The 27,933-nt window shown below is 48.8% G+C and overlaps 1 protein-coding gene across 1 annotated transcript; it reads right to left on the bottom strand.

Moving 5' to 3' along the window:
- On the bottom strand, positions 1 to 27,933 carry LOC142817352 (uncharacterized). Its single transcript, XM_075894380.1, has 4 exons — positions 27,790 to 27,933; positions 24,267 to 24,444; positions 3,076 to 3,217; positions 1 to 184 (listed from the first exon to the last, which is right to left on the bottom strand). Exons 1-4 carry the CDS (start codon positions 27,875 to 27,877, stop codon positions 89 to 91), a joined length of 504 nt encoding a protein of 167 aa, XP_075750495.1. The 5' UTR covers positions 27,878 to 27,933; the 3' UTR covers positions 1 to 88.

The following is a 27,933-nucleotide window of genomic DNA, read 5'->3' as shown; positions in this document are numbered from 1 at the left end:
GTTGAATTTTATTGCAAGACAAAAGGTCAGCTTCAAAATCTAATTCAACCAAGCGGTGCAACTTCATTTCAGTTCTTTTTGATGAAAATCAAGCAGCAGCTATATTCACTTTAAAGGACTGACATCCAACCGTAACTCCTCCGTTCAGTATTGCAATCTGAATAGTGAGTGTTGTTGGCGCCGTCTGTAAAATATAATTGACAGGTTAGTACAGCCAGGTAAAAATGCAACACTAGAGTGTGACCTGAATGTACAACAATGTCATAAACCAAAATTTCATTCCTCTGTATGTTTGGTTTTATTTTATTTTTTTCTCAAGATTGGAAACCTTCATGCTTACAACGGGATTTCAATTCACTTGTTGAATATATAATATTCTTTAAAATTATGTCATAATCTCCAATTTGATTCATTGAAAGCCTAATATGATTACCGAATTGGAGTTTTGGAAGCACCTGTGATTAATTTTGATATGGATTCCATAACGTTAACAGCGATCAAGTTACACTACGATGTTTGCCTCTTGCCATTATTAAGATGAGTCCGCCAAGCTTTGAGTCAGAAATGCGTCCTTGTGGTTTGCATAACAACGCTATTTTAGCTTATATATCTACGACATTTTTATGCTCTGTTACATTCTGAAAGTTTCATATGCCACTAAATTCTCCAGGAATTACTAGAGCTTTTTGGGATGACTTTTGAATGCGTCGCCCACCTGATTGCCTAATTTTAATTGCATGTGTTCTGTTTCCTTTGCAGACCCACTGCTTCATACTTAACGAAGACCTGCTTAGGCAGCTTTGGTGGACTCATTCCTTCACTATAAATGTTTAATCGACAACATTCTTAGCCAAAATTGTGCTGGTCTCGGTGTTTTATGCAATCAATATGCTGTGTGCGCAATGGGATTGGTGATACACGAGAAACGAAACATTCATGTAGGCAGGTCATACTGTGTGCAATAAATCGTACAACTAAGTATGTATACCAAGGGGATGCGGTTAACAGGTGCAAATAGTGAATCCAGTAGAAAGAACATAAACGAAGATAGGCAAAGTTGTAAAATAACATGAACGTAGAAAACGTTGTGGAGGAGGTGGTTGCCACTTGTACTTTAGCTTTGTTAGAGAAAATTTCAGACACGCATTGACTAAGGCATTGACGCTCAGGTCCCTTCCGCACATAGACTTTATAGAATGCGAGACATTGACTTTATTTGTGTACCTTATTGACTAGAAAGGGTGATGGCATCTTGTCGGAGAATAATCCGTCTTTCAAATGCGAAGCATCTCTTAGTCGCACACTGTCACGAGGCGTGCGTCGGCGTTGTCTACACCCCCAGTGCGCATGCTCCTGCCTCGCGTATTGTGCCGCATGCTTGCGGCTCGTTGCAACTGTTTTTTTCCTCCCTCCCTCTTCTGTCACCACCGAAGGCCGACGCAGACAGCATGTACTAGTAAAAACCAAGTGGTCGAACAGCACAACCTTTTACTGGCCACCCCGTATATGTAGCCACTGGATCGCACATCAGCGTCCCACCACTCGTTCAAGACAACGCTTCTTCTTCATTTATAAATTAAGAATAATAAGCACTAAATAACAATTAGGCATTCCCAAACCATCCCTCGCTTCGAAAGGTCGATGCACTCAGCTTCTGCTAGTAAAAACCGACTGCCCGGCTGCACAACCTTTCATGAGCCACCACAAGCGCAAGCGACCGAACCAAACATGAAAATCATGACATGCTTGTCATGTAACAACATGACTACACTATGCACTCACGGCCGTTTCGCAAGCGTCACATGTACCAACTTTAATAATACAATACGTGAGTGGATGACGAAGGTATGTGACTACTGCAAACATGATAATCATAGGATGCGTGTCATGTAACAGCATGACTACATGCTACGCTCATGATGCGCTCGCGGCTGTTTCGTTAGCTTCAGATGTACCAAACTCGGTATTAGGCGACGCGAGCGGACGACATAAGTAAATGATGCTTCCAAACATGATAATCACGACATGCATGTCATGTAACAACATGACCACATGCAACACTCATGATGCGCTCGTGGCCGTTTCGCTAGCTTCACATATGCCAAATTTGGTATTACGTGACGCCAATGGATGACGGAGGTATGTTACTGGTGCAAACATGATAATCATGAGAGGCTTGTCATATGAGAACATTACTACATGCCACCGTCAAGGCGCCAATGCATTTCGACGTGACGCGGTGCGCGTGCTCGCTGGCTCTGATTTCGTCGCATCACGCCGGCGTTGCCACGCCAGGCGCCGGTCCTGCCTTATACTTGCAGGCACGCGCCGCACTGCGTTGCTTTGACGAATGCGCCTTTCAGCGCGTCCGGCGTCCCTCCGTCACGAAAAGAGGGAGATGTAGTGTTGTCTGGGTAATGCATTGGTGCGAAATGCAGCATGTCGCATTTCGCGCTGGTTATTGTGGGGCCGCACCGACGGACGCTGGTCGCACCTGGCATCAGACTACAGAGTGCTCGCGTTTTGCAAACGTAGCGTCGCTGTGCCCAGCGTGCGCGCGTGTCAACGTTAAAATGGAGTATATTGGGCCCTTCATAATGCGCTAGCGGCTGTTTTGCTAGCCCAACATATACGAAATTTGGTGGTACGTGACGTCAATGAATGACAAAATATATGACTGGTGCAAACATGATAATCCTGACACGCATCTCATGTAAGAAGATGACAACATACCACGCTCATAGCGCGATCGTGGCCGTTTCACCAGCTCCACATATACTAAATTTGGTATCACGTGACGTGAATAGATGACGAAGGTAAACAACACATCCAAACATGGTAATTATGACACGGAACTCATGTGCGGCATCATTTACCTCCACCTCGTAACGTCTTGCTTATTTTGAAGTGGCATATCAACATTTCTCATTCGTGCTTCGCATATTATCGATTGCTACAGTACATGGGATCTGCCATTTTTTTCATTCATTCAGTAAGAATAATAATATCAAAATAACAATTAAGCGTTCATTGATAACTTTGACGTAGCAGAGAAAAAAACCGCAATGTACTTACCCCGATAAGTAGCTGTATCAACGGGTCAAGATTTGCTGTTATCGACTGCTGAACAGTGATGGGGTTTATGGGACACTGGTTATTCCACGGCATACCAAACTCTTGTTCAAGGCTAGTTGTACCTCCGCATAGCTTGTACGTGCTGAATAAAGCCATTTTTTTAAATGAAAGGGTGAGTGGGCTCATATAAAATCATAAAGACTGTGCCAGTGTTTCTTAGGCATAGTTGCCAACAACTTACATGCTTGCTACTTCAGCGCGCCAAGCCTGCAAGCAGGTTTCCAAGCGCAAAAGAGATACTGAGGTGCCCAGTTTATGCACCATCAATAGCAATAAAAATCTAATAATCGTCATAGTGTAGCCTTTGAAATGAGCGTGAGCCATCTTTACCACTCGGCTATCCAGGCCAGTTACTAGATCACTGCATAGTTTGCACAGTACGATGCAATACGAGAGCGAGAAAGGGAAGTGAGTGTGAGGAGGAGGAAAAGAAGAATCAGAGAGAGTATAACGTAGCAATGAAAGGTTTAGGAAGGAATAACTGAATAGAAATAAACGCTAAAAGACAGATAGTAAGAATAGTGAAAGAGAGACATATTAAGACAAAAAAAAACAAAGCCAGCATTGTGAGCAGATACCACACCCCCTGGATAAGCCGGACATGCCCAATAGCTAAGTTACGCTCCCCAACAGAGACATCGAGCGCAACCTCCGCTTCATTAAAGACGATAGTCTTTCTTGGGGACCTTCGACGAAAAAATTTTGGTCTGTCTGTCTGCACATTTGTCTGTTTGTCTACCCTAACGATACCTCAAACGGCACCGAACGGCCAACCCCATTCGCAGCACCCACCAATATTGCTCAAGGTTTAGCGTTCATAGTTGTTCGATTATCAATTAAAAAGCAATTTTTGCGCATAACTGAGGCGCCATAACAACACTTCGAAGTTTTGTATGTCTGCATTTATACTAGAAGAGGCACACACAAGTAACTCTAAGGAATGTAGCGTTTATCGCGCTGCGCTGACAGTGCAACGCGATGCTCAAGAAGGTGTTTCCGACGCTTTGCTACGACGTCACGGTGGTGGCACCTGCCCGTCGCTTTGCGTTCTACAGCTTATCACCTCCGAGACTGGCGCGCATCTTTCTCCACGGGATGCACGCCCTCTTTTTCGAAGATAACTGCCATATGGCGCTTGCGTCTAACGTGCCTTAGAATTACTATATATGCTACCTTTAGGTAGCAGAGTTGCGCCAAGGTACGCCATCTTGGGTTAAAATGTCTTGCGGGAAAGCCACTCACCACCCACGTAGAAGCAACGCTCGCGCTTCAGAGTAATACATAGTGCCTCAATATTCAAGGATTCTGGTACAAGCGTTGCTTTATTTATTTTTTCGCTTTCTTTAATTTTTCTAAAGTATGAGAGAAACTCGGTTGCTCTGGTCACACCTAGAAGCCTTGATTTGATGCTTACATTCTTGGTATGTAATAATAAAGCAAAGTGCGTAGCTCGTTGAACCAGTGAGATACATATTTATGGTTGGTTACACTAGCTTCGCTTTTTCCGCTGTTTCCCCATTCGCAACAATAAAATTAATTTTGCACTTTTGAATGCAGTCAAACCAGTTAGGGAAGAAATTTTGTCATCATGTCAGACTCATTCGGAAACTGCGTGAGGGAGCCAGGTGTAGTTGTATCGCCTTCAACTGAATCGAGCTGAACAGCGATCGAGAGTGCCCATGCGACGCCCATATTACGCACGGCTTCCTACTGCGCTCCTATTACAACCGCGGCTCACGACAGCTGATGTGAAACAACAGCCGATGTCAACAACGCTTGATCTGCCCGGAATCATCCTAGCGTTGGCTTCTCCACAGTGCCTATTAACCACTTATGACCACGTGGTAGCGCTCGGCAAATAGGGGCACTGAATTTCTGTAGGCGGAGCGAACGGCGTCCGGAAAACAGTGGCGCAACTCTGCTACCTTAAGGTAGCATATACAGTAACTCTAACGTGCCTCAATGTGCTCATTCACCTCCGCTAGAAGCTCGCGGCACTCTGACGCAGCATCTCCAGAATACTCTTCACCGATTTTCTTGTGCAGAACATCAAATAAACGTTTTGTTCACTCTCACGGCGCAATACTATCATCTTTAGGCTACACTTGCGGTGTACATGCAGATTTGGAACCAATTTTATCCTCGATATCTTGGAGTGGCACCGTCTCACGCGTGACGTCAGCGCGGGGTCCCCGCTTTCAACAGTGCTACAGCAGCCGCTGCTCCTATGCGCGGATTCGCTGGTTCTGGCGGGGACTTAGTCGAACGAACAGCCTCGTGAGGGTAAATACCAACGAATGCTTTTCAGTGCAGTTATGAGCTTGTTTTTGTTGCGGCCCAATCGACAAGGCCAAGAAATTTCGCAGATGGCCGACGAGTGTTTTTGCTCGTCATCTGCAATTCTCATCATGGTATACAAACTGTTCGAATGTTTCTTTCAACGTTTCAATAAGCATACCTTTCTTCAGCATCTACAAGTACGTAGATACAGCTTGCGAAACGCCCTTTGAGCATGTGCACTCCACAGCAACAGCAGGTTTCCATTATGAGTTTATGTCAAGCAGTGTGCTATGAACACGCCTGTCGTGATCAGTGAACTACGTATATGTAGAGACATAGTTTCAGATATCCTGCGCCCTTTGGGGGCCACGTCTTCGGCTCTCTGTCCAGAGGCCTAGCGGTAGGTTTCGTGACGGCACTGCACCTGGTATAATTCGCCTATGCTTGTAGCCTCCTTGCAATAAATGACTGAAACACTGGCGAGGCACTCAAACATGGTCACAAGCTTTACAGAAGAATGGCGCGTACGGCGGATATAGCAGAACTCATTGTCAGCGAAGTGCTTGCTTCACACAGTCGATGAAGGCGTCGGGTGCTTTCCCTTTTCGAGTTTGACTATCCACTGCTTCCCCAGCTTGGGATCGTTAGGATAGTTTTGAAAGCTAACACCCTTTTCACGGGTGAGTGCTCACATAGAGGCACAGACCAGTACCTCACCATTGCGTGGCACTGCCCCGGAGGAAAGCAGCCACAGTTCTAAGAAACAAAGCGTTGTGATTTTCAAATGAGCCTTAAAAGCGGTACCCCATGCTTGTCAGAACAGCGTCGGTAGCCACTACATACAAGATAACCAACTGAACTGCTTCTCTGTCGAGTTTTACCATGATGGTAGTTTCTGTACGGCGCCGTGCCTCGAAAGCACGTGAATCCCCCGCTAACGTCATACAGGCGCGTTGTGCGCTGCAGGCGGGACACAAGGAAGGAACGCAACTGTGCACTCGTCTTTCTAGTTTCGTTCATCCTTGTGTCCCGTCTGCTGCGCAGTTTGCTGGAAGATGGAAAATGATATTTTGATGTTCAATATGTCTTTGTCACAACGGTGTATTCACACTATGCTCTCTATAACGTAACCCCGAGCGTCTGGCTTGTCAACAATGATTAAGCATTCATGGTATCACGGCTTAGCGTAGCAGAGTGCAGGCCGTTATTCTGCGCACTGCTGGTTCGTATAATGGCAATTCGTGGCTCTACGCCTCCCTTTGCAGGATATTTATGACGGTCATGCACTGTGCCACGATGCGTGGTGAAGGCAGCTAGCCCATATTAACAATGTCCGTACCGAAGTGTCTTTTTGGCTGGGCAAAAAAATCTGGAGAAGCCCGTTTAATTTCCTGTGCAAGTGGCTGCATTGGTCGGCGTTGCGCGAAAGTATGGAAAACAATCAAGAAAGGGGAAGGGGGGAGGCGGTAGCCCCATCAGCACCCTCTCACCCTTATCTGGCTGCGCCACGGCATGGGGCGTCTTATGAAAGTGCGTATTGCCGAGACAGCAAGTGGTCTACAACAACAAACGCCCGGTCACTTCATTTATCCTTCTCTAACAACTGAAGCATGAACCGTATTTTTTACGTTACTTCGTTGTAAAGAAACTCTCTTTTTGCGTTTTTGAATATACTAAAGGCGCATAGGTTTCCAGTGTACCTGTTATAAGCTTATGCGTAGGGTAAAAGAGTATTTATTGGAGCTATTTGTCAAAAGACACAGAGAAGTTGGTCTATGTGGGCTACTCCTCAAGGCTATGATTTCCTGGTAGTGCAAGTATTCTACGTCGGTGGGCAAACCGGAAGCCTTCCAGGACATGAGCCTGTAAACACTAAAACCCGTCATTGCATGCAGTGGTCTAAATTACTGACACTATACTGTAATCCCGTACAGTGTATATGTAGACGGAAAAATTTTTCAACGCAGAAATTAGAGCTCTAGAAGCATATTTCCAGACTACACCAGTTAACAGCATTTGTAGGTTAAAAAGACGAGTGTGCGAATGTCATCGAATTGTATGCGCATGTCATGTGGTCAGAACGGACAAAGCAAGAGCAAAAAAATGGCAGCATATCCACGGAGTGAATGATGGAGAGTGGGGCGAAGAATTCGTCCGTCCATTCGTTATTGCTTCCGTCCGTCCATGCGTCCGTCAGTGTGACCGTCCATGCGTCCATCAGCCCGTCCGTGCGTGCGTCTGTTCGTGCGTCCTTCCCTGCGTTCGTCCATGCAGCCGCCCCTGCGTCCGTTCATGCGTCCATCCATGCATCCGTCTGTGCGTCCGTTCGTCCATCTATTCAACACTCCAATCACCACCATCTCGCATATTTTCATCATATATTCCCCATATAGAAGCACCGCCATCCAGCGGACATTCCAAGGACTAAACGAGAGGTGGCACACGCACACTTTCTTACGGCTTGCGCTTCGGGTCCACTTCCCACCTTTAACCACCTCGAGTTTATGGTATATACTAGTTCACTGTATTCATGGCACTGCGGCCGAACGCTCGCTAAACCTTTCGAAAATCAAGGAGGTTACGACCAACGAGTATGACGTAGCCAACTTTTTAGTCAGATAGTGCTTAATGTACATGCCAATGGCTACTAATGGTGATCGCAGCCTGCGCGTTAACTAAAAGCCGAATGCTCCTGTCTCTCATTCCCCCTTATCAGCCATTGACATGTACATTGAGCACTATTTTTTATTGTTCAACAACGCACAGAAGAAGAGACAAAACATCTTTATTATGTAGGTAGAACAAAAAGCATGGGAGGGACCCCTAGTCCGGGGTCCCTAGGACGACTCCGGCGACGTGTCGAGCCCGTTGTATGATGGCTCGCAGAACCTCGGGAGGTCCGTCGCGGAGGGCGTCATCCCACAGCTCTTTTTTGTGCAGCGGGCAGAGGAGGGGTGGTAATGAAGGGAAAAGGTTTGCCGTGCACTCGATAGTGACGTGGAAGATGGAGGGTGACCTGCCGCAGCCCGGACAATTGTCAGCATAACAGTGTGGCCAGAATTTGTTCACGGAGACAGGATTAGGAAAAGTGTCGGTTTGCAACTGGCGTAGTGCCACTGCTTTCTCCCTCGAGAAGGATGGTGGTGGCGCACGGTGAGTGCAGCGAACGCTTCTACAATGACGGAGAATCTCTCCGTAATTCAGCAAGGGATCCCCCCACCCTGAACTGGTCATTTCACCACGCCGGGCCGCCCGGAGGGAAATATCGCGGGCTACTGCATGTGCGCGTTCATTGCCCGGCAGCGAGGCATGACCAGGGGTCCACATTAAGTGGATGCGGGAAGGTGTGACTGAATCATTTTTCAGGATCTGTTTGAGAATTTGTTGTGCCACTCTCGGAATGCCATGTCCTGATAGGAACGCCCGGCATGCCTGTTGCGAGTCCGTCAGTATATACACTTCCCCTGGGACATGAACGGCGTGTCGAATGGCGATGATGATGAAAAACATTTATTATAAAAGAGAGAGGTACGGGGCCAAAGCATGACCCCGCTACATGGTCGGCGTCCTTAGTCCGGGACACCGCATGACGAGGCCCCTACTCGCGCCCGTCTCACCAGAGCCCGTTGAGACGCTAGTGATGAGCAGTTGAGGAGTGCAGTCTCCCATACCTCTCGGGAAGGGGTAGAGGAAGGGGGTAGGTGGGGATTTTTCGAACATGTCCATACCATGTGGAAGATATCACACGTCTCCCAACAGTGTGGGCACCGCCCATCTGTGTTCGCATCGAAATGTTTTAGGATTGCAGGACAGAGTGGAGTACCTGTCTGTAGGCGCCTTAGAGTTCGCTCTTCCGCCTTACTCAGCCCCTTTGCAGGAGCCGGGTAAAGGCGGTGAGTGTCGCGATAATAGGTAAGAATTTCTTTGAACCGCAGCAGCGGTGTATTGGCCTCCGAGTCATAAGAGCCAAGGTGAGGAGCCCGGTGGGTAAGCGCTCGGGCGGCCGCGTCAGCGGCCTCATTACCTCGTAAGCCCTGATGGCCAGGAGACCATACGATGCGTTTCGGGGCTGGATCAGCGAGAGCCCGTTTTAGAATTTGGCTGGCTAGGGGGGATATCTCTCCTACCAAGTAATGAGTGCATGCTTTCCGGGAGTCCGTGATGATAACTTTCGAGTTGGGGTCCGCAGCAGCAAGCGCTATCGCGACTTCCTCAGCGTGCTCTGGATTTTGTGCTCGGAACAAGAGCCCATTGACATGCTTTTCCCGGTGAACTACAGAGGCCGTGTAAAATCTCGTGGGCGAAGGCCCTGCTATATCTACGTAGAATACACCAGGTCGGGAGCCGCGTTGCCTCTCAAGCGACCGAGCCCGCGCCTGTCTTCTGCTTTCGTGCGTGTGCTTATCCATGTTACTGGGGAGTGGAGCGACCGAGAGCATATGCCGCCACAGTTCCGGAATACGCTCCGCCTCCTCTGCAGTGCAAGTGTGCTGTATATGTAAGCGGTTTAGCAGGCGGCGCCCGGGAGCCGTCTGCACGAGCCACGTATATTGATTCATAAGGTGGGCCTCCCGCAACTCCTGGTAGGAGTTGAGCACACCTAACGCCCTCAGTTTGCCGTTGGAAGTGGCCACCGGGAGATCCAGAGCTCGTTTAGTAGCCTTACGAAAGATGGCATCTATTCTTTCGTCTTCTTGCTTGTTAGTGCAAAGGTATGGGACGGCGTAGAGGATCCCGCTAGTCACGAAGGCATGCGCGAGCCGAAGCGCGTCCCTGCCCCGCAGACGACCCCGCTTGTCGGAAACGCGGTGGATCATACGCCCTACCTGTTCGCCTATTCTCTTGAGTTTCGCTCTAGTGGAGTCCGGTCTGAGTCTGTGGTGAATGAACAGGCCCAGAATCCGGAGCTCCTCCACCTCTCTGATGGGAACCCCAGACAGGGAGATGTGTATGGCTGACTTATCTCTTGGCTTCGCTCTAACGTGCAGAAGCTCTGATTTGTTTGGAGCACATTGGAGTCCACAATCGTTGGCATACGCCTCGACTATGGATGCGGCCTGCTGAAGGCGTTCCTGCATTTCACCAAGGCTCCCTTCAGTGGTCCAGATTGTAATATCGTCGGCATATACTGCGTATTGTGTGCCTTCCACCCTGGCCAATTCGCTTGGAAGGCGCATCATAGCAATGTTGAAAAGGAGCGGTGATAACACTGCTCCCTGTGGGGTACCCCGTGTTCCCATCGAATGAAGAGAGCAACGCCGAGAATTGCTCCGTACGTGACATTAGTGCCGTGCATTGCAGCAGAGTCCTTCAGTGATTCAGTGCCATCCAACACTACGGATGTATAGCCCTCTTGAGTGCGCGCCGTGTCTGTGTATAGAGCCTGGGATTCTGGGATGTTTTCGAGCATGCGGTTAAGGTATCGCACAGGAGCTTTACGCCGTCCTTTGTCATGCACTGGGTGCATATTACGCGGCAAGGGATGAATATTCAGTACCTTACGTAGGGCGGGTGATAAGGTCGTTGGGCGGGCTTCAGGTTCAAGTGGTGGGACAGAGTGCCCTAACCGTACAAGGAGATAGCGGCCAGTACGTGTGAGCAAGAGACGCTGGCGGTGACTGACCCAATGCGCCTCTAGTAGTTCTCCTAGTGTGTTCATCATCATCATCATCATCATCAGCCTGGCTACGTCCACTGCAGCACAAAGGCCTCTCCCATGCTCCGCCAGTTAACCCGGTCCTGTGCTTGCTGCTGCGAATTTATACCCGCAAACTTCTTAATTTCATCTGCCCACCCAACCTTCTGTCTCCCCCTAACCCGCTTTCCTTCTCTAGGAATCCAGTTAGTTACTCTTAATGACCAGCGGTTATCCTGTCTATGCGCTACATGCCCGGCCCATGTCCATTTCCTCTTCTTTATTTCAACTATGATATCCTTAACCCCCGTTTGTCCCCTAATCCACTCCGCTCTCTTCTTGTCTCTCAAGGTTACACCTACCATTTTTCTTTCCATTGCTCGCTGCGCCGTCCTCAATTTAAGCTGAACCCTCTTTGTGAGTCTCCAGGTTTCTGCTCCGTAGCTAAGTACCGGCAAGATACAGCTGTTATATACCTTCCTCTTAAGGGATAATGGCAATCAACCTGTCATAATTTGAGAGTGCTTGCCGAATGTGCTCCACCCCATTCTTATTCTTCTAGTTACTTCAATCTCGTGGTTAGGCTCTGCGGTTATTACCTGCCCTAAGTAGACATAGTCTTTTACAACTTCAAGTGCACTATTACCTATCTCGAAGCGCTGTTTCTTTCCGAGGTTGTTGTACATTACTTTCGTTTTCTGCAGATTAATTTTAAGACCCACCTTTCTGCTCTCCTTGTGTAACTCCGTAATCTTGAGTTGCAATTTGTCCCCTGAGTTACTCAGCAATGCAATGTCATCGGCGAAGCGCGGGTTACTAAGGTATTCTCAATTAACTCTTATCCCTAACTGTTCCCATTCTAGGCTTCTGAAAACCTCCTGTAAGCACGCGCTAAATAGCATTGGGGAGATTGTGTCCCCCGGCCTTACACGCTTCTTGATTGGTATTCTGTTGCTTTCTTTATGAAGCACTATGGTAGCAGTTGATCCCCTGTAGATTTCTTCCAGAATGTTTATATATACTTCATCTACGCCCTGATTCCGCAGTGTCTGCATGACGGCTGATATTTCTACTGAATCAAACGCCTTCTCGTAATCTATGAAGGCTATGTATAGTGGTAGGTTATACTCTGAGCATTTCTCTATTACCTGATTGATAGTATGAATGTGGTCAATTGTTGAGTAGCCTGTTCGAAATCCTGCTTGTTCCTTTGGTTGATTGAATTCTAATGTTTTCTTTACTCTGTTAGCAATTACCTTTGTAAATAGCTTGTGCACTACAGAGAGCAAGCTGATCGGCCTGTAATTCTTCAAGTCCTTGTCATCTCCTTTCTTATGTATTAAGATGATGTTAGCGTTCTTCCAAGACTCTGGTACCCTTCTCGTCAGGAGACACCTCGTAAACAGGGTGGCTAGTTTTTCTAACACAATCTGTCCTCCATCTTTCAGCAGATCTGATGTTACCTGATCCTCACCAGCAGCTTTGCCTCTTTGCATGCTCTCCAAAGCTTTTCTGACTTCTTCTATCATTACTGGTGGTGGGTGTCATCCGGCTTACTGCTAGTTCTTATCGTATTAAGGTCGTGGTTGTGTCGGCTACTGTACAGATTTCTGTAAACCTCCTCCGCTATTTTGACTATCCTATCTATATTGGTAGTTATTTTGCCTTCTTTGTCCCTTAGTGCATACATCCGATTTTTGCCTATCCCAAGTTTCCTCTTCACTGCTTTGAAGCTTCCTCCGTTTTGCAGAGCGTGTTCAATTCTCTCCATGTTATACCTTCTTACATCGCATACTTTACGTCTATTAATCAACTTCGAAAGCTCTGCCAGTTCTATTTCGTCTGTTTTACATGACACTTTCATGATTTGACGCTTCTTAATTAGGTTCTCCGTTTCCTGGGAAAGCTTGCCAGTGTCCTGTCTAACTACCCTGCCTCCAACTTCCACTGCACACTCCGTAATGATACTCGTCAGATTATCATTCATTGTATCTATGCTAAGGTTGGTTTCTTCACTAAGGGCCGAGTACCTGTTCTGCAGCGATACTCTGAATTCCTGTACTTTCCCTCTCAGTGCTAGCTTATTGATTGGCTTCTTGCGTATCAGTTTCTGTCGTTCCTTCTTCAAGTCTAGGCGAATTCGAGACCGTAGCATTCTATGGTCACTGCATCGTACCTTGCCAACCACTTCCACATCCTGCACGATTCCTGGGTGTGCATTCATTATAAAGTCTATTTCGTTCTTATTTTCACCATTAGGGCTTCTCCATGTCCACTTGCGGTTTTCTCGTTTTCGGTAGAAGGTATTCAAAATCCGTAAATTATTGCGTTCTGCGAATTCTACTAGTAGCTCTCCTCTGGCGTTTCTAGTGCCGATGCCATAATCTCCTACTGCCTGGTCTCCAGCCCACTTCTTCCCTACCTTTGCATTAAAGTCGCCCATCACTATAATATACTGTGTTTTTACCTTACTCTTTGCGTGTGTTATGCGTTCCTAAATTAAGGAGACGGTATGTGGAAGTATAGTGCGGTAGGCCTTGGGCTAGCTTTGTCGCTTTACGAATGAGGGCATCAACGTGAAGTTGTTGCGCTTGGGTCAACCGCTGAAAGGGAAGATGGTATATAAGACGGCTGATGATGCATGCCTCCACCAAGTGCTGCAGGGCCTCTTCTCGAAGACCCGAGCGCCTGTTAGAGACCCGGCTGATCATGGCCAGAATTTGCTCAGTTTGTCGGGATAGAAGGGAAACAGTATAGTTAGACCTGCCATCCGCCTGGACGTGTAGGCCTAGGATGCGAGCACGGCTGACCTGTGGTATGGGTATACCATCCACGTGTACAGTGATGGGCGGCATAGGTGAGGGGCTGCGGGAACGAATGATTATGAGCCCCGACTATTTCGGAGCACAATTTAAGCCCCCTTTTCTCGCATACTCAGAGACAGTGTCGACTGCTTGCTGCAGTCCCTCTTGGATAGCATCGTCGCAACCGCGTGTACACCAGATAGTGATGTCGTCCGTGTAGAGAGGAAGAAGAATATGTGCCGCAGTGGGTCACGCCTTTAGGAAGAGGAGCCGAGCGCGAGCTGTCGCCCCGAGCGTTGTGTATCCTGCGTCGGTTCCTGCCGCCCGGTTCCCGAATCAATAGACCTGCTGTGCAAGCACTACTTGTGCCAATAAACCCCGTTCCAGAGTAGTGGAGGTGCTGGGTAACTCAACCTGGAACTCCGCAACCGGAAACTACCTGCCATCCCAGACATGGCTGAAGAAACCATCCAGCAAGGTACGACCCAGCCTCCGATGGTCATCGTTCCCACTGCGCTACGCGTTCGCGATCCACCTTTTTTCGACGGTACTGATGAGCAAGACGTCGAAGATTGGCTGTCGACATTTGAAAAGGTAGGCGCAAGCAACAAGTGGGACGACCCTTCGAAGCTGCAATATGTACCCTTCTACCTGAAAGAGGTGGCTAGTCTCTGGTTTAAGAACCACCAGTCGGAATTTGCCACTTGGGGTGCCTTTAAGCTACGCATTGTCGATGTGTTCGGTCGCCCCGAGGTACGCAAGCTCCGTGCCGAACAGCGCCTACGGGGACGCGCACAGCTTCAAGGAGAAGGCTTCACAAGCTACATCGAGGATGTGCTCGACTTGTGCAAGCGTCTTGACCCTTCAATGATTGAGGCAGACAAGATCAAACATATTTTGAAGGGGATAGACGACGACGCCTTCCAGATGCTGCTGGCCAAGGGCCCACGTACCGTGTCCGAACTCGCCACTCTTTTCCAGAGCTTCGAGGAGTTGCGCAAACAACGAGTCATGACACGGCGTCCAGCGGCTACCGATGAAACTCTCGCGGCATTGAGCCTGGGTGGAGACCACAGCGCAATAATGTCCGAAATCAAACGATATGTGCGCGAGGAGGTGGCCCGACAACTTTCGTGCCTGTCGTATGTACCGGCAACGGAACCCTCTTCTGAGCGTCTCGCGCCCGCCATCAGGCAGGTAATACAGGCGCAGGTCTCTGAGGCATTGCCGTCCGTCTCTCAGACAGCACCCGTTACCGCGCCATTGACTTATGCTGCTGTTGCTGCTACTCCACCACGACCTCCGCTTGGGCCGACTCCCCAGCCTGTACGAGTATCAACGACGCCATTTACAGCAACACAGCAGCGCTATAACGGAAACCCTTGGCGCATAGTTGACAATCGCCCTATCTGTTATGCGGATATCCAGGTCACGTGGCGCGCTTCTGTTTCCGGCGCTTCGCAACGGGTCCGGCTGCACCTCCGAGGTACCCTGACTACTCTTTACCGGCCCCGTACAACGCGCAACGAGAACTGCCACGTCAATGCGACCGACAATCAGTGGAACGCGACCCGTCACCAACCGAACTAGACCACCACCCTGCTGCCGACTACCGATCATTCGGTCCCCGTCGCTCATCCTCACCACGCCGCTACCGTTCTCCGTCCCCTCTGCGTCGCCGACCGAACCCTGTAGAGACGGAAAACTGACTGCCGCAGCTCCGGAGGCACGAGCTGCGAAATCGGCGCATTGTACAAGTCCTCGCCCGTCCCCCACAAACGTTCTGGAAGTGTTTGTTGAAGGTATACGAACTCTTGCGCTTGTTGATACGGGTGCCGCCGTATCTGTGATGAGTCAGAAACTCTGCCGTTCGATACGAAAAGTAACGACGCCGCCTTCCGACGTTTTGCTGAATACCGCGAGTGCGCAACCACTTCGACCAGTCGGAGCATGTACGGCGAGAGTAAACATTCAAGACGTCCTGTACCACATCGAGTTTCTCGTGTTGCCCACTTGTGCCCACGACATAATACTTGGAAGGGATTTTTTGTCACGCCACCACGCCATAATTGACTGCGCTCGCGCGCAGGTGGAATTATCTGTGTTTTCAGATGCGCCATCTACCGACAATGAGTGCACTCACCTGGGCAAGCTTCTTGTTGCTTCCGACGTTGATGTTCCTCCTCTTAGTGCCATCGTTGTCCCCATCAATCGCACTGAATTATCCGGCTCTACCGTTGTGTTCTCGCCATCTGACGTTTTAAGTTGCCGCCACGGTACGTCTCTGCCATACGCCGTTCTGCCACCTCACCAGGATACTCCGGAATTGTCGTTTGCAATCCTAGCTCATGCCCTCTCACCTTAAGAGCTCACGAAACACTGGGCTATGTTCATTCTGTTGATGACAACGTTATTGTGCCTATTGAATCCCACGACCCTGGCCAGCAACTTCAACTGAACGCCGTTACTCCTCTTTTCACGCCGGATGACTACTCCTCGGATATCTTCAATCGTTCCATCGACAGCAAGCTTCCTCCGGCTCAACGGGACCAGCTAATGACCCTTCTCCATGAATTCCGAGATTCATTTGACCTTCCTCAAAAGGCACTGAGTCAAACTAACACCGTCGCTCACACAATCTACACTGGAACGCACCCTCCTTTGCGGCAACGCCCCTACCGCGTATCACCCAAGGAACGATGTGTTATTGCAGAACAGGTGGATGATATGCTTCAGCGCGGCGTCATCAAACCATCTTCTAGCCCCTGGTGTTCACCTGTGGGGCTAGTGAAGAAAAAAGACGGTTCGATTAGATTTTGTGTCGACTACCGGCGACTGAACAAAATTACCCGGAAAGATGTATACCCTCTTCCCCGCATCGACGACGCTATCGATTGCCTACAAGGTGCCGAATTCTTTTCTTCGCTGGACTTACGTTCAGGTTACTGGCAGGTTCCGATGGCAGAGTGTGACCGTCCCAAAACAGCATTCGTTACGCCGGATGGCCTATACGAATTCATGGTTATGCCATTCGGTCTGTACAATGCACCTGCAACGTTTGAGCGAATGATGGACAGCATTTTACGCGGCCTAAAATGGCAGATATGCTTATGTTACCTCGATGATGTTATTGTATTTTCTCCTGATTTCCCTACCCATGTCGACCGTCTGCGCACCATTCTTCAGTGTCTTACCAAGGCAAACCTCCAGCTTAACCTAAAGAAGTGCCGCTTTGGGGCTCGCCAACTTACGATACTTGGTCACGTTGTGACAAAGGATGGAATTTCCCCCGACCCAGACAAACTTCGAGCCGTAGCAGACTTTCCGAAGCCGACTTCACTCAAAGAACTGAGGAGCTTCATCGGCTTGTGCTCGTATTTTCGTCGTTTCGTCCACAACTTTGCAACAATAATAGCCCCACTTAAACAACTACTGAACGGTCCAGCTAATCTTTTTAACTGGACCCCGGCACGTGACGAAGCTTTCCTTACACTGCGCCATCTACTTACGTCCCCACCGATTTTACGCCACTACGACCCAAGTGCCCCTACTGAAGTGCACACAGATGCCAGTGGCGTTGGTCTGGGAGCAGTACTCGCGCAACGAAAGCCAGGTATTCCAGAGTACGTCGTCGCATACGCAAGCCGCGCACTCACGAAAGCGGAGATGAACTACTCCGTAACTGAAAAAGAATGACTCGCAATCGTTTGGGCGTTAAGCAAGTTTCGTCCTTATTTGTACGGACAGAGTTTCGACGTTGTGACCGATCACCATGCACTTTGTTGGTTGGCGTCGCTAAAAGATCCTTCAGGTCGCCTTGGACGTTGGGCTCTTCGACTACAAGAATTCGACATTCGTGTCGTCTACCGCTCAGGACGAAAACACTCTGATGCGGACGCCCTCTCACGATTACCAGTGAGATCCACCGCAGACCTGCATTCGGACACCAACTTCTCCATCGCTGCCATTTCCGTCAAAAAAGGTGCGGTGCCCGTGTAGGGCACCGCACCTCTACAGCCTACCACCCGCAGACCAACGGTCTAACTGAGCGCTTCAACCGAACGCTAGGAGACATGCTCGCCATGTATGTCAATTCCGACCAATCAAACTGGGATGTCATTCTCCATTTGTGACCTATGCGTACAACACCGCGACGCAGTCAACCACAGGCTTCTCGCCTTTCTTTCTTCTATATGGGCGTGAGCCATGCTCCACCCTTGACACCATTTTGCCGTATCGTCCCGACGTCTCAGAGTTCAGCCCTCTTTCTGAAATTTTGCACCACGCTGAAGAGTGTCGTCAGTTGGCCCGATCATTCACCTCAGACAAGCAAGCATTCGAAAAAGACCGCCACGACCACGACCAGCAAGTCGAGACTTTTGCCGTGGGCTCGCTTGTCTGGCTTCGACTGCCCTTCCACTCCCCAGGTCTGTCCGCTAAGTTTGCCCCCAAGTTTCACGGTCCTTATCGCGTCGTCGAACGTCGATCTCCTGTCACATACGTGATCGAGCCGGTTACGCCATCTACAGACAGGCGACGCCTTGGTCGTGAGACTGTCCACGTGAGTCGTCTCAAGCCATATCACGACCCACTCCTAATATCATCACCTTGACTTGCCAGGATGGCTCGTCTTCGTCGCCGGGGTATTGTAGAGAGGAAGAAGAATATGTGCTGCAGTGGGTCACGCCTTTAGGAAGAGGAGCCGAGCGCGAGCTGTTGCCCCGAGCGTTGTGTATCCTGCGTCGGTTCCTGCCGCCCGGTTCCCGCATCGCCCGGTGCCGCCCGGTTCCCGCTGTGCAAGCACTACTTGTGCCAATAAACCCCGTTCCATCCGCATAAATAGCGTGAGCGTCATCGGGGATCTGATCGAGAAGCCGGGGGAGCCCTGCAAGCGCGATATTGAATAGGGTGGGGGAAACAACGGAGCACAGTGGTGTCCCACGCCCTACAAGGCGGATTGTACCTGATCGATGCGGCCCGATTCCGATGGTAGCTGCGCGATCTCGAAGAAATGCGCGGATATAGTTGTACATATGAGCCCCACAATGCGACTCTGCAACATTGCGAAGGATAAGTTCATGTGCAACATTATCGAACGCCCCTTTGAGATCTAAGGCGACAAGTGCTCTCGTTTGGGCGCGCGACGGTGCTCCTAAGACTTCCTCCCGTAATTGTAAAAAAAACATCTTGGGCCGACAGATGAGCTCGATATCCGAATTGAGTGTTAGCAAAGAGAGAGTGTTCTTCCAGGAAAGGTTGCAGGCGCCGCAAGAGTACGTGCTCCATTAGCTTACCAAAGCATGATGTTAGAGAGACGGGCCGTAGATTTTCAACTTTTATAGGTTTACCCGGTTTGGGGATAAGCGTAATGTCAGCATGTCGCCACACTTGGGGAAGTGTGCCTTCGCGCCAGTATTCATTAAAGATATGGGTAATGTGGTTGATATCCGCGTCGCTCAAGTTACGAAGGGTGGAAATTCGGATTTGGTCCGCTCCTGGAGCCGTGTTTCGTCGTAGGTTTTGTAGGACCACCCGCACCTCGTCCGGGGTTATGCCGGCATCCAGCAATTCATTCTCCTCATCCACATACGGGTAATCAGGGTATTGTGGTGGCGGGCCTATGGGATTGAATTGATGTTCTAGTTCCGTGAGGAGCAAGTCAGGATCATCCCGGTACTCGTGCATCAAGATGTGCAGCTGCTGAAATGTTTTTCTCTTTGATGTGTTGGGGTCTGTGAGCGAACGTAGAATCGACCACGTTTTAGCTGTGCTTAATGTGCCTGAGAGGCGGTTGCAAAACTGTCGCCAGTTATTACTGTTGAGGGACGCTGCGTACTCCTCGGATTCCCGTGTAATTTCTTCTATACGTTTCCGAAGTTTTCTGTTGAGGCGTTGTCGCTTCCATCGCCGCGTCAACCCTCTCCGGGCGTTCCAAAGATGAAGTAAATGCGGTACGCACTGTACGCGTGGTGGCCTCAAGATCGTCAGCGAGAGACTCAAGCCATCGTTCGTAGCGCTGGCCCTCAGGCGGGTCTTGGCGGCGTTCCCTGAATTTTGTCCAATCTGTAATGCGCACATTTCGCTCTGGCCTGCGTAACGACAGGATGGTTGCGACAATATAGTGGTCACTGCCAAGGTGCTCTTCTAAAGGCCCGTGCGCTACGACTGGGCCAGTATTGCGGACAAAGGTAAAGTCAGGACAGGTGTCGCGAGAAACACTATTGCCTATACGAGTGGCGTGCTCTGGGTTGGTGCGAAGTGTGTATCGCATGTTACAGATGGAATTCCATAAGCGGGTTCCCTTGGCTTGCGATTTAACGTAACACCATGCGACATGTGGAGCGTTGAAGTCACCACATACCACACAAACCCGTCCAAGGCTGCCAAAATTTTTTAACAGACGGTAAAAACAGTGTGTACGCGAACGAGGGGAACTGTATACATTGAGGATAAACAAACTGTCGCCGCGTTTTTCTTGCGTAATAACTTCCAATATTTGATGAGGAATGTCGCTACTCGTCGTATGCATGCGACATGTAACGCGTTTCGAGACTAGGGCTCCCACAAGAGGTGAGACACCCGAGAGTGGGCTGTAACCGGATAATGAAGGGGTGCAATTGAGTTCCTGCAAGAGGATGACATCCGGAGGGTTTGTGGGTGTGGCAACTTACTGTTGCAAGGAACCTCGTTTTTGACGGAATCTCCTACAATTCCACTGCCACACCACTAGCTGTGGCGGGTTACGCGGTGCCATCATCATCACGAGAGGAAGCAGAGGGGCATGTATAGGGATGCGCGCGTCGGTTACCCCCGTTAGAGTTACCCACGTTTGAATGTTGCGGCCGAGAGATGTGGTCGGGTGGCAGGCTGGCGCTGTAACTGCTACGCTCAGGAGTTTGTATGTTATTATCTCGCGCGAGAGTACGTTCTATACATAATTTCACTTGCTCCGTAACTCCTATACGAAGTTCTTCCATCTGCCCTTCGATTCGGTCGAGGGCCGCCTGCATACTTGTACCCACGTCTGCCACCAGCGCGTCCATTTGTTTTTGCAAGTGCTCACAGCGTGCCTCCATGTCGCGGCGTAAACGGGCGATTTCTACCAGGGGATCGAGAGCAGAGGATGAGGTAGTGAGCGGGGACGGAGTAGAAAGTGAAGTATGGGCTATAACGAGCTGTGGGAGATCCGCCGCTCGACTTACCTCCCGAGGTGCCTGTGTGGATGTTTTTTGCGCCGAGATTCTCTGCGTCTCCGTGGGGGCCTGGGCCACCTTGGCAGAGGCGTTGGTAAGCAGGGCCTTCTTGTAGGGTTGTTGTGAGGGTGGTGCAGTTTGGTCAGGAGGGCGTTTCTCGGGCGGCTGCATCTATGCTCCGCGGGATCTGGACCGAGACTTGGAACGGGTCTGGGATTTGCGACGGGATCCCGAGCGAGACTTCGAACGCGCTCGCAGTGTCCCCCGAGTCGAGACTTGTGAGTGTCCAGTCGTTGCCATATCTTTGGAAGCAGTTGATGTGCTGGGGGGCTGCAGTTCACGCTGCTCTTTCTTCAGAGCTTTACGCACCCACACCTTGTTCGGTGTCTAGCGAGCGCGCCATGGGCAGTTTGGGTCGGATGTAGGATGGCTTCCGTCGCAGGACCTGCATTGAGGTGTGCACGGATGCGACGGGGCTGGGTTGTCAGTCCCGCATGTTGCACAAATAAGCACGTGTGGCGTGGGACAGTGGTCAGCCCAATGACCGAGTCGGTGACATATCTTGCAAACCAGTTGGCGAGGGCGATGAGGGTAGCAGCGGAGTTCGGCGCCGTAGAATCGCACATAGCGAGGCACTTTCAATTCTTCAAAGGTGACTAACGCAACTTTGTTCTGTCCCATCATACGTGCTTGAAGAATCTGGGTTCCAGGTGTCAAAAGCTCGTCCACTAGCGTGGGCGACGGCGTGCCGGGTACAAGACCGGGAACGATGCCCTTGCATGAGTTGTCTGGGGCAGCAAAATACGTTGTGATAGGATACACTCGCTGACCAAGCCTCAGTTCCCGCACCTTGTATAATGCGTCGCCAACATGTGACTTGGGTGTCCTTATGACTGCCAAGTTCTGCTGGGGCCGCAGGCGGAATATGATGTTCTGACGATCTTCGGTGCTCAAGCCTGCCGCGCTCCATAAAGCGTTGGCGAGTTCTGGGCGCGTCCAACTATCGAGGCAAAGTCCGCCGTGGGGTCGCAGAATTATCTTTTCATCGTGTAAAGGAAGTGGAGGCGGATTCTGATTCTGGCTCCGCTTGCGTGTGGTTTGCTGAGGGGCATAAGAAATGTCCGATGTATCTTCGGCGGGTTGCGCCTCGGCGTGCATATGGCGGGCGCGTCGCCTGTGTTGGACCGTCTTCCAACAACCTCCCGCGTCGTTGTCTATGTTGTCGCAAAGACTAGTGTCCTCCTCCATCCTTTCTCCGGATGGAGTGTCGGCTTCAGGTTGTTGGGAGAAATAATTTGAGACAGCAGGATCAGTTGCCGGCCTCGCAGTATTCGCCTCGGGTGTCTGCGCTGCTACCGAGGGACGCGCGTCGGCGTTCGTCATCGACCACGGCGTTTCATGTTCGTTGGAAACTGTCGTGGAGGCAGTGAAATACTCCATCGAAACAGAGCGGGTAATAGGCCGAACGCCCTTGGCGCTCAGGTTGAGAAAATGTACCTTGGACGGGCTGGTGGATAGGCGTTCCTGGCTCATGGTAGGAAAACACGCCTGGACAGCTATGGCCCCAACAGGGGCGGCTGCCTGGGAACCGGTTCAGAGCTGCAGAAACGTGGGCAGCGGCAAAAAGCAAACGCACAGCAGCGAAGTCGTTGGCTGCTTGCGACGAGGAATGCGGCAACGTCGTAGATTCACAGCTGGGGAGCGGGCACGGCGGAACGCACCGTAGTCGAAGGAGCCGAGAGACGAGCGTCCGCACTCCACGGTTGCCAGCGCGGAACCGCACAGAAGAAGTCTCTCACCGGCACCACCTTGGAGGTCAAAATGTTATACTTGTTACAGACTACGAGGGATGAACAGGCGCCGCTATAAGGAGCTTCGCCCCTAAAAAATTGGTTCCAAATCTGCATGTTAAACCGCAAATGAAGTCGAAAGACGATAGTCTTGCGTCTGGAGAGAGTGAACAAAACGTTTATTTGATGTTCTGCTCAAGAAATTCGGTAAAGGGTATTCTGGAGGTGCTGCGTTAGAGTGCCTCTAGCGTGTAGCGGAGGTGAACGAGCGCATCGAGGCACGTCAGAAAAAACCGCCATCTGGCAGTTATCTTCGAAAACGAAGGCGTGCAGCCCGCGGGGAAAGATGCGCACCAGTCTCGGAGGTGACAGGGTGAAAAACGCAAAACGACGGGCAGGTGCCACCACCATGACGTCGTAGCAAAGCGCTAGAAACACCTTTTTGAGCATCGCGTTGCACTGTCAGCGCAGCGCGATAACCTCTACATTCCTTAGAGTTACTTGAGTGTGCCTCTTCTATTATTTAGGCAGTCATACAAAACTTCGAGGAGTTATTATGGCGCCTCAGATATGCGCAATAATTGCTTTTTTTTAATTTTACAATCGCACAACTATGAACGCTAAACCTTGAGTAAAATTGGTGGGCGCTGCGAATGGGATTGGCTTTTTGCTGCCGTTTGAGATATTGTTAGGGTGGACAAACAGCCAAATGTACAGACAAACAGACCAAAATTTTTAGACTATCGTCTTTAAAAGTCGCACTATATGTGAGGAATGGCTCTTGGCAGAACGTAAATAAATGTGTACGTAAGATGTAACTTTGGTAGAAGACTTGCTGTAAATATCTTCAGCGTGGATCAGTGAATTATCTGCATAAGCACAGAGGAAATTACCTAAACGCATTGGTGCAAGTACAATAGTCATTGCTAGCTTGACGCCGCTTCATGGGGAGTACTCTTTCAGTGTGTCATTGGGGTAGTAATGACTAACTTGTATCTTTAAGATCCTGATTACACACTCCTCTATCAATGCTGTAAGCTAAGGGGCAACAAGAGAGAGAATAATATTTTTAAGAACCACGAACTGCTGGGCGAGGTCATAGTTCCTCTTAATTGTGCGCGCGAAAAGATTTGAAGCACAAAAGGAAGACACAAGGACACAGCACACTGCCCGGGTGTCTTACTTTTGTACTTTATTTTTTTCGCGCACTCAGTTAAGATGAAATATTTTTTACCTGTATATTTAGTAGGTATTGTAACATATCTTGTGGAATTCATGTCCAACCACATTGAAAATGCCGGCGTTCAGCGCGAAAATTGCATCCACTAATGTCGTCTTTTTAACAGTATTTCAAAACTGAGCATTCTCTAGGTGAACAATAATATGAATAATAATAATATTGTATAATTAACAATCAAAGGGTATTTACCATGAACCAACGTTGTTGATGCATGGAACTGTGGAACCACTGCTTGTTTTAATCGTTATCTTCAGGGTTGGGCTCGATGCTAGTTGCGTGGTGATGATCATAGAAAAATTCACTTTCATAGTTTTCCCAATCTGAGCGTCCGTTATGCTTACGCCGCTAAGCTTGACGCTCTGGGCACCTGAATGGGAGGGGAGAACATTGTGGTGCATATCAGGGTACATATAGCTGTTCATTTCTACATGAAGTTTCATGCGCCTCTACGATAAAAAAATACAGTTTTATTCAAGGCGGATAAGTTTGATGATTTTGATTTGTGGAGTTTAACGTCCCAAAACCACGCTATGATTATGAGAGACGCCGTAGTGGAGGGCTCCGGAAATTTCTACCACCTGGGGTTCTTTAACGTGCGCCCAAATTTGAGCACAAGGACCTACAACACTTCCGCCTCCATCGGAAATGCAGCCGCCGCAGCCGTGATTCGATCCCGCGACCTGCGGGTCAGCAACCGAGTACCTTAGCCACTAGATCACTGCGGCGGGGCAAGGCGGATAGGTTTGTTTCTTACTTCCTACCAAATAGTTAGTCATTCATATGCTTTTCACCCCTTCATTTCACACAAAGGTGTCTTGGAGACAAGGACAAAAGATGTATGTGTTTTCCCAGACGGTAACTAAGCACCTGAACGGACATTCAAGCAGGAAAAAACAGCAATATCAATATAGAGCATCGCGTCTTCATAATGTCTAACGCAAAGCATGCTAGAGTGTCTGACATTTGGTAGGCTTGAGTACGAAAACTAGAACAGCGGAGTTCATTTTCGAGCATATTGGTAATACTCAAATTTTGACTGCCACATGGACACGTGTAAAGGCGGCCGCGCCTCAACGCAGATCAGTGGATCGCCGAACGATGATCTGTTCACTATATTAGCGTATTAGTGCCAGCGCGTATCACTGTAATCTAACTTTCCATCTACCGACCACAAGTTCGGACTCTTAAACAATTTCTTCTTGGACATACAGTCTACTGCCTTCGTCAACATCACGATCACGTTACAAAACATACAAACGCTGTTTGATACACCTTGAACAATATTCATTGCATTACTGTTATGAAGAAAACTCGGGAAACAATGAAGTATTCTTCTCCAATTGGGGTCTTATAAAGCGCGAACGGCAACAAGCCTTAGCAGTGGTATAATGAGCATACTCTATTTGTTCTAGTAACATGCGCTCATATCCATTTTGGTAGCAGTGTGCATATCCATGCCTGTCCATGGTGATGGCTGCACGATGAACGCTATTTTATTTGAAATGCTTGCCACTGATCACCTTTTTCTTTCAATGATGAGAGTACGTCTGACCGAAAATCTTGAAGTAGAATAAAAAACATAATAGTTCAGAACAATCACCTACGTAACTAGCATTCCTTGAGAAGCTTCCTGTATACACAAGGGTAATGTAAAACTGCTCCGTCAATTAGGAATGGTATGCTGGGTATTGCATCCAGAAACCACTGTTTGATGAAGAGAGATGCCTTAGTGGAGTGCTCCAGATATTTGGAGTGTTTTGTGTTTCTTAACGTGCGCTGACATCGAAATGCGACCACCACCACTAAGATTGAACACGTGACTTTCAAGGCCATGCACCATAACAACTGTATCACCGAGGCAGACGTACTCAACAATTAGTCACTATTTCTACGTCCCAGTGTAGGGCCACACTGCTCACAAAGCGTTTGTAGACTGCCAAGTATGGCTCATCTACACGTACATTGCCTAAAGGAAACTAGTAACTGTAGGCCCCAACGATCCTACCCTGTGAATATTAGGCACTGCGAAACTAACTTTGTTTTCGGGGCGAAGCTCCTTACGTTGGAGCTCAGTAACTCCTCCGTAGCCACCCCTTACTTTTCATGATGTTCACTTGATGGCACTGCGCCGTTGCAGTACGTGAGTGATAACTAAACGGCGTGGAGACAGACAGACAGACAGACAGACAGACAGACAGACAGACAGACAGACAGACAGACAGACAGACAGACAGACAGACAGACAGACAGACAGACAGACAGACAGACGATCGGACTGAGCTTCACCCCATTCATCATCAGTCACTACGTAGATATGCTGTGAGTTTTCGGGTTCGCATAATGGAGACACGTCCGAGTAAGAACGACGGTTCACACACTCTTGAACTCTAAGAGGCCCTGCTCAGCAGCTTATACCCGAGCGTTTGGCAAAACACAAACAGTCACATCCTTGCTGCTGCTATGTCTCAAGAAATTACAGCCAAAGGTTGGGGGCGACTGGATATGCATTACGTGATTGACCGATTATTTTTAATCAAGATTCTTTCTCTCTCTCTCTGTCTTCCTCTCCATCAACAACTCATAAGGGTACAATAAGCAGATATGGCACGTTGCTTTTTATGACGTGATTTCTGTTTTGTTAAAAACCGTCTCAGATTCCCCACGTGAAATGCGCTTAGAATCAACCAGTCAGTAAACTGTAGATCTTGTACGAGTATTTTTTTGCTGATTAATGTTCATCTCGTGAAATATTTCTGAGCCCGGCGCACTTCGTAAACTCGGTGCATCAGTCATTACAAACTTAAAGTTTAAGTATTGTTCACTGACTGCACTTGCGACAAAACATCACGTTTCCAATGAACAGATAAAGCTCTTAATTCTCTAAAATCCTTTTAACATCTAAACAGCCGTGATGAAACACGCCTACATAAAATCGGAAAAGGCTAAAGTTTAACGTCTCGTTTTTCTTTAGTTACAACTTTAATGAAAATCAACAAACAGTTAGGTTAAGGTTGATAGGGTGGAGGCTATTTGTATTTTTCTGGCTGTATTTAATTGGTATATAGATATACAGAAAAAAGGGAAAAAAATAACATGCGGCTGGCAGATACCTTACCTGCACACTCTAGTTAACACGTCTGGTAATCTACCAACTTAGCTGCAGTGGCAATAATCAACTCGTTCAATTTCAATACCTGTGCTTACAAACCTTCCCCGCCACTCATAGCCATAACGCCGAGTGTAGAACAATCTTTTTTTTCGGCTGGTACTACGTAGGCCATAAACTCTATACATGCTGGCCACAGCCCTCACACATTATCTGAAGACTTCCATCCTGCATGAATGAGACCAGCAATTTTTCTGGCCGTTCAGGCACAAATAGCAATATTTGTCAGCTTATGAGCTTTGTGCAACCTTATTTCGAATTATCGAGTTTTAACCGCAGTGATAAATGTTATTTTATTAAGACGCTTCTAGTCGTTGTCAGTTATGTCCTCTAGCTTGCTCTTGGAGGTTGTTTGCAAGTTTAACTTTCAGTTAAATTTAGCCTATACTTATAGATACTGATCTAATACTGCAATTTAGATATACGTAGAACGGCATGTTACCTAACACTCACTCCTACTAGTGTCACAACAATTTATACAAAATTAAAAGCTGAAAATCACGATGAGGGGTGCATGTACACACCTTACAATACTAGTATACTCACTGGAACATGATGTTAGCGTAGGCGACTGTACTGAAGCTGCGACCAAGTTCGAGCACGCTAGCGCGATGGATAACACAAAGAACAACATATTCGGCTTTCTATCAGCAAGCACTGTTTTGCTTAAAAGCAGAGAAAACAGGCAAA

Source organism: Rhipicephalus microplus, chromosome 5, assembly GCF_043290135.1.
Source record: "Rhipicephalus microplus isolate Deutch F79 chromosome 5, USDA_Rmic, whole genome shotgun sequence".
NCBI classification, from domain to species: Eukaryota; Metazoa; Arthropoda; class Arachnida; order Ixodida; family Ixodidae; genus Rhipicephalus; species Rhipicephalus microplus.
Note: the sequence above shows the minus strand (reverse complement) of the source record. Positions and strands in the feature narration are given on the sequence as shown.

What these genes read in the sequence shown, in the direction of transcription:
- LOC142817352 (XM_075894380.1), bottom strand. Translation starts at nt 27,877, where the DNA reads ATGTTGTTCTTTGTGTTATCCATCGCGCTAGCGTGCTCGAACTTGGTC. An exon ending in TACGCTAACATCATGTTCCA is followed by an intron (nt 24,445 to 27,789) that starts GTGAGTATACTA and finishes CCTCCCATTCAG; the next exon opens with GTGCCCAGAGCGTCAAGCTT. An exon ending in TGATACAGCTACTTATCGGG is followed by an intron (nt 185 to 3,075) that starts GTAAGTACATTG and finishes TATATTTTACAG; the next exon opens with ACGGCGCCAACAACACTCAC.